Source organism: Lepisosteus platostomus, chromosome 9, assembly GCF_059453375.1.
Source record: "Lepisosteus platostomus isolate fLepPlt1 chromosome 9, fLepPlt1.hap1, whole genome shotgun sequence".
Classification (NCBI taxonomy): Eukaryota; Metazoa; Chordata; class Actinopteri; order Semionotiformes; family Lepisosteidae; genus Lepisosteus; species Lepisosteus platostomus.
The window spans coordinates 9,572,242-9,579,878 of record NC_142619.1 but is presented as its reverse complement, the minus strand read 5'-3'; the positions used below and the strand labels follow the sequence as shown (position 1 = coordinate 9,579,878).

At 40.3% G+C, this 7,637-nt stretch overlaps 1 protein-coding gene across 1 annotated transcript in view; it reads left to right on the top strand.

Annotated features, from left to right (window-relative positions):
• The first annotated feature begins 63 nt into the window (after nt 1-63).
• dennd11 (DENN domain containing 11) overlaps nt 64-7,637 on the top strand; it is a 34,059-nt gene continuing 26,485 nt past the window's right edge. The window contains exon 1 of the mRNA XM_088646851.1: nt 64-1,140. Coding sequence (XP_088502977.1) covers nt 756-1,140 — 385 coding nt within the window. The 5' untranslated portion in view covers nt 64-755. The remainder of the gene's footprint in view (nt 1,141-7,637) is intronic.

Below are 7,637 nucleotides of genomic sequence, written 5' to 3'. Positions count from 1 at the left end.
ACACGCACCTTTTTCATGACAAGATATTGCCCGTGTGGCGCCTATAATACATTTTGTTGTATCTATAAAAGCTTATCAGTGTCGCATTAAACAAAATGCACACGACTAAAAACAACAACAACAACAACAACAACAACAACAACAACAACAACAAACGTATTGTATTTTGGAAAGGTTGTCGCTGGTTACCTTTTTATATTTAAATTGCATGGAAATAGTATGGTTTTTAAGATGCTAGCACCTATCTTACAGTTCAAAAACATTTAATTTCAAACAGCGGGTTAAATTTCTGTTTAAAGCGGGTGTTTACCACGAAATGAATAACCGCCTCGAAATCGTCGCATTTTATGATGCTAGGTTTGGTTTGGATTTTTATCTGTTGCGTTTCATTTTTCATGCTCGCAAAGCAACTCCACAGGTAGCGCTGTGCCTTTATTTGCTTTTGGCAGCGCTCAGGAGTGAACCTCTAGCCACTGCGTTGCGATTCTTTGCATTTTTAATGAGCTCACATGAGCGGAAGTAGTGCTCGACTCTGACGCTGTGGAAATGCCCTGTGCACTCTGGCTGGATCTGTGAGAATCACCAGTGCTCGTACGAGTAGGAAAAGTCAACAGCGATCGTCACCGGGTTTATATAACTTGCGGTCAGTTGGACCGAAACGTTACATTACAGAGGTGTTGTTTCCGTGAGCGGTCCAGAGACACCTACCCAACTTTATCCACAGATCCAAGTACAGTATTAAAGGGTCCAGCGAGATGGTAGAGCAGTCGGACCGAGCTCCGCTGCTCGACTGGGAAGAAACCCCAGCGGCCGAACCGGGTCCTGCAGCTCCGCAGGACAAGGTTCCGGAACCGAGCCCTGCCAGCTGCAGGGCGCTGGGCAGCACGGCGCCGGGCACGGGGTGGAGTACGAGCCCCGGCGGTCCGGCAGCCGGAGCAGCAGCTGTTAGAGGAGAAGCGGACAGCGAGGTAGGAGCGGTACACAGGGGGCCGTGCTGGGATGCGCTGAGCCCAGTCAGAGAGAGTCCCACATACTCCGACTGGGAGTCCGGAATCGCCGTGAAGAATCAAAGGGCTCCCAACTGGGAGGAAAAAGACCAAATCGTGGCAGTTTTCGTGGTGACTTTTGATACCAGATCGGGTAAGTGAATAATTTATCTGTAGCGTGTAAAACGCAGGTGGCAGTTGTATGCTTTTTCTCTTTGCATAGATATGGTTAAAGAGAAAGAGGTAGTGGTAACTGGAAAGGCAGGTGTCCTGAAGCATATGTGAAGTATTCGAAGAAACGAACACATAAAAACCTGAAAGTCTTCCCGATGATTTCCAATTAAATGAATCAGTTAATAGTACAGGACATTTTTTAAAACCTACTCTGAGACGCTCTGTCTCTTTATAAGATGTAAAACCTGCAACGTAAATGCCTAACAAATTGTTGTGTTGTGCCTAATCTGTCAGTTCTGGATTGCATTGTAATACATTTAAGTTGTGGTGTAATTGTGATGTAGATCAGCCTAGCAGAAAATTCAGCTGATGTAGGTTAATTGTTAGAATCTATTCAAGTGTCAAGTAGAAGTTCTGTTTTAGATACACTAATGCATTTTGTTCAAATTATACAGAAGACATGCCTGTGCTGTGAAATTAGAATAGTGTAAACGACTCTACATTCTGTAGTTCTGGGCTTTACTAAAGTGAGTTATTGATAGGTGTAACTCATTTGCGTGTTGTAGACTTCAGTTTTCGTCCGTTTATCCATCCATTTTCTAAGGCAAGATAAAACCCTGGATGGGTTGCCAGTCCAGTCCTTTGCAGGGCACACAGTCACACTCATATCAGGTCCCGGTTCTCAGAATCTAGTAAACCTACCATTGTATCTTTGGACTATGGAAGAAAACCAGAGCCCCCAGCAAAAACTTACATGAACATGAAGAGAACAGACAAACGTCACACAGACAGCACCCCAGGTCCAGACCTGAGCCCAGTATCGCTGTGCTGCAAAGCAGCAGTACTAGCCACTGTGCCGTCCCCTTAGTTTTCATCCCTATCAAATGTTTTTGCACACAGTAACTTGTTAGGTCTTTTGAAAGGTTTTGGTTTTTTAGAGTTTGTTTTTATTGTACTTTGCTTGATGGACCACTTTAAGTAGGTGCATTTAGGCTCTGTGGAGTAGAATGATCAGTTCAAGTAGGTGTCATAGGCCTGTTCTTTAAAGGAAATGTTGAGAGAATACGGTAATGCAGAAAATCACTTAATTTCTGCACACAGCAGTTTAACAGTAACATTGTACATGGGCAATTGAAATGTCTCACTCATTTCAGAATTTGAATGTTGTAACTTGCTTACATGGTGGGTTTTTAGTGGTTTTGGTTTCTAAAGGACTCCTAGACTGACCATTGTTGTTCATACTCACATGTTGTGGCGTCCTTGCACTACATTAATCTCTAATATCCCAGGTCTCGGGATGCCAGTGTGTTGGCATTGATGAAACATTGTTCTGGTCTACTGCTGTAGAGTGCAACTGTTATTTGTAATGGAAATTCATGACAATGATGATCAAAGAACAATATGATAACCTGTTTGCAAGACCTGATGTTTTACATGAAGCATGTATAGATCATTGAAGCAAATATTTTATGCTGAAGCAAATAAAAATGAATGCAATCATTAAAACAGATGGATATTGCAATGCAGTAACCTGAATTATGTGCTTATGCTATGGATAGCTAAAATAGAAAAATGGAAATATTTGCTGTACCACAGTCAGCATGCAGTTGTAATCTCTTTCACTTGTCTGATGGAAGTCCTGCCATGGGCTCTTTAGAAGAGTTGGAACACATTTCATTTCCATCACCATTAGGAACAGGGCTGATGTGACAAAGCCTAAACCATAGAAAGAATGGTGGCTTAAAAGATCAGCAGTATAAATGAAAACGTGAGGTTTTGAAGAAATGATGGTGGCTTGTTTCTTAGCTTAAGGATGTGAAGAGTTTACACAGCCAGTATATCTCGGAAAGAAAACATTACGAAAGAGGAACCACACACTCTGGGCCCTTTCTAACTGTTCTGGCGGTATCAGAAAAGCTGATAGTTTATCTTGAGAGGTGTGAGTTACGTGGTTGCAAAGCCTCAGCAAGGCTGTGTTGTATCTTCCCTTTATACAGAGCCTTCAGAAAGTATTCACCCCCCCTTGGTTTTTTCACTATTTATTATGTTGCAGACACAAACAGAAAATGACATTTATTTGATACTGATCTACAGAAGTTGCTCTATAATGTCAAACAAAAGTCCTGGGAAATGTTTTACACACAATTTAAATGTAAAGGCTGAAATTTCTTGATTTGATAAGTAAACGCCTCTTTGCTGTGACACTCCGAAGTTTCATCCTCCATCAGCATACTGACTCCTAACATACAGTCAAAGAGACACTGCAGTGGCTTTCAGAACAAGAAGGTGGAGGCCAGTGAGTGGCCCTGCCACACCCCAGACTTCAATTCCAGTGAGATTGCAGTTTGCCCATGCTCCCCATCCAGCTTGACCCAGAGTGAACAATTCTGCAGGGAAGAATGGGAGAAAATCCCCAAATCCAGATATGCAGAGCTGATAAATACCCAAGTAGGCTCAAAACTGTAATTGCTGCAAAAGTTGCTTCAACTCCTTATTGGCTCAGAGGGGTGAATACTTTAGTAAACTAAATATTTCTGCTTATCATTTTTAGAAATTTATGAAACGGAATAAATATATTTTGTTCCTTTAAATTCTTGCAAATGTGTGTATTGGGGGGGAAAAAATCATATCGATGCATTAAATATTCTGGTCGAAACACAACAGTATTTGCAGTTGCTTAGTGAGGTCAGTTATTTCTAAAGGCACTGTCTATGTTGTATAAAAAGAAAATGTAGTGTACATTGACAGACAAAAGACATACAGAAGTATGGTTCTACTATGTTTTGTAAAGGAATGTACTGACATCTTAATAACCACTTGCTAGTATGAAAGTGTTTATTTAACAGAAGGGGTGTCATTGACAAATATTGTATAGTTTAATACTGTGCTACAGGCCAGAACACACTAGTAAAAGAATCTTTTTCCTGATGGGTTTTGTAGAATTTCTTTTTGCTAAGCGTGAACAAAAACAAAGGAGAAATTGGCTTACAGAGTTAAATAGACTTCAGTTAAATGGTCTTGAAAGGCTGAAATTGACGTTCTGGGTTTATTTCGGTCTGTCACAGGATTTTTCATACTTTCACTCAGATTCTCCCTCAGGTTCAGAATGTTACACATAAATTAAAAAAGAAAAGTTCCTCATCCATCAGCTTTTAGTGTGAATGTTCCCTGTGGTTATTTGGACTGAAATGCAAGCTCACAGTTATTGTTTCTGGAACTGAGGAGCTCCATCTAGAATAGAATATGTGACTGACTGAGCTGATACCATTAAGTGCTTTTAATTTATCCTCCTGCATTCTGAAACTTGCCATTGTATAAAAATGGTCATTCTTCAATGAAACGTCCGAAAGGATTGGGTAAATATATAGTTGCTTAAGCCTCAGTTTGGCTGATCAAGGTAGAAAACTGCCTGTTCCTGTGCACCTTTTCTGTGTGAATGCAGCTTTAATGTTTTCCTCGGGTGTCGGGTGACTCACAGACATCATATGACTGTGCCTGGGCTATCAGGTCTCTGGTGTAAGGTGCAGGATTGTGCCGATTAATTTTTAACAAGGGACCAATCTTTTCATGACAAAATATGTATGTATTAGCAGGGGGACCAGTGGCTTTTGTTAGCAGGTATGTAAATGTGTTATCCAGAAGTCTCCACTATCAGCAAAAGTATTTTCTGCTTGAAACCAGTTTTCACATAGCTCTGTACCTGGGCCCAGAACTCTCTCTGGCGGCGAGTGCTTGCTAAGGGCAAACCTTCTTTCTTTGAGTAAAGTTTTTTTGGACCCCCAGGTTTGGCTCCTGCGTAGGCATTGTAGTGTAGCCTGAGCTGCAGGAATATGTATTACATTTTCTGAAAGGAAGAGCACCTTTTCCTCTGCTGAACCTGTTATTTAAAAATGTAAAGCCTCACTATTGGCCTCCAGAGAATTCACAGCAGTGTGGCCTTGTCTAAGAGTTGCCTGAAAGATATCAGCTACATATTCGCTTTATATTGTCTTGGAAGGTAGCCAGGTATATTCTTCCAAATTTGGCAGCAAAGCTTTGTGATTTCTGCATCAGAAAATGTAAGTGATTGCAAATTTGGTCATTGTCATTTGTTGGTGTATAAATACATCAGCATACTCATTGAAATTTTACTTGTACTCTAAAATCAAATAAAAAGCTGGGAGTCTGCTTTCAGGAAGCTAAGAGTAAAATAGTATTTTTTTTAACCATTACTGGTTAAAGAAAAAGAAAATAATTTAACTATACTATATATAAGTTCCTGTCAGAGCTCTGGCTAACCAGCAGGTAACACAGTTTTTGGCTAAAGCAGTGTTTACATTTGGGTGTCTCTGAGAATTAAAACCATCTTAGCCTTTATTATCCCCTGCTTCTCTTGAATCACCTGACATGTACAGGTGAGGAATCTGGGAATTGTAGTTTCCAAAACCACATTGCATTATTGGATCTGGTGTCACTGTACAGTATATGTGTCATACAGTTCCTTCAGAAAGTATTCACCCCCTCCCTGAGCAAATGAAAATATTTTTGTGTTATGACCAACATTTCTAATGCATCAAAATGACCTTTTTTCCCTTGATTATCACAACATGTGCAACAATTTAAAAGGCAAAATATTTTAATGTATAACAAAAGTATGAGCTGTCTTCAGTTTGTGCCAGGCATAGTGCTTTGCATTCAGGCCAAAGGCTCCAATTTTGGTTTTATTACACCAGCGAATCTTTTCAGAATCGCTTTCATTTGCCACTTCGTGTCAGGTACAGGAATTTGCCTTGGCACATTTGCAACCTGCTCAACACAAAAATCACACAGGTGCAAGAGGAGCATTAACATTACTGGAATAATTACATTGGACAATATACAAAAGATGGGGAGACACAAAAACACAGTCACAATATGTGCTCACAGTACAGTACAGATGTGCGGAACATGTAGACAGTATATATAAGACAGAAGTGCATTCACATTTTACAGTATACAGTGCACATGTACAAACAATAGACATTATAGTATATGCAAGACACATGGCAAGTATGGTCTGTGGAGAAGGTGCAACTGTGGAAACATGTTGGGAAAACGCACCAGTTCTTAAGTGCAAAATGTACAAGATGTATGAACCAGGTTGGCAACAATACTAATTCAAAGCTTGTCAGCTGAAATGGGGAGATGTAGGGGGAGGATGCTGGTTAAGCAGAAATATGGCATTGGGAAAGAAACTGTCCAAGCGTCTCATGGCTTTGATTGCCTTGAAGCGTTTTCCGGAGGGAAGCTTTTGATATAAACGATGTCCCGCTTGGGAGGGATCTGCAGCAGTCTTGGTGGTCCGAGTCACTGCTTTAGATTTCTAAAGCATGGCGAGGGATGAAAGGTTACAGCCAATCACTTTCTCAGACTAATAATAGAGGACATTTTTTTATTATGTACTATTTTGGCACATAGTCTCATGTTCTGGCATGTGTGCTTTTGGGAACTCTAGGTGTGCTATTACCTTTCAACTAGCCACTATCCCATAGAAGATAAATCTATGTAGTGTTGCAAAGTTTTTCGTCCTTTGACAGGTTCTTCCATCTCAACTATGGATCTCTAGTTCTGTCAGGGATGGTCATTGGGTTCTTGATCATCTCTCTGACCAAAGTCCTTTTGAGTTGTTTGCTCAGTTTGGGAAGGGCCACATGCTGTAGGAAGAGTCTCAGTTGTTCGGTATTTTTTTCCATTTCCTAGTAATGGCATGACTGTGCGTCATGACTTTCAGCAACCTTAATATGTTTTTATTTTCCTCCTCAGATCTACTGTATGCTTCCTTACAATTCTATCGCATAGTTGTGTGGATACATTTTTGGTCCTCATGGTAGACTTTCTGCTCTGACATTCAAATGAAGGACCTTTTAGAGACAGGTGTATTTGTTCTGAATTCAGGTCAACCAGTTGAACTGGCCACAGGTGGAATCCATCCAGAGTGATCTTACAAGGTTACTAGATGCACCTGGCTCAGTTTGGAGTGTCAAGGGGGGTGTATACTTATCAAATCAAGACCTTTCAGTGTTTTCTTTTAAATTAAACATAAAAGAGTTCACTCCATTTTGATATTATAGAGTAATTTGTGTAGATCAATGATAAAACAAGTCATTATAAATGTATTTCCATTTCAGTTTGCAAAGTAACTGATTGTGGAACAATCCAAGAGGGGTGAACACTTTCTGAAGATTGAACACAACATTGCTTAGGCTTTGCAACCACATAACTCACGCCCCTCAAGATGAAATATCAGCTTTTCTTATACTGCAGAAGAGTGAAAAACTGCCCAAAGTGTGAGCTTCCTCTTTTGCAGCAGTTTTCTGAAAACACAGTATATACAGTACATGTACGTATTATGTATGCTTTTTAAACAAAACACGGTTCTGTGGTTCGTTTCTGTAACACCTGTAGCAATATTCACTTTAAAAAACCGTGCATATATGGAATCATTTGTAATTCACAACA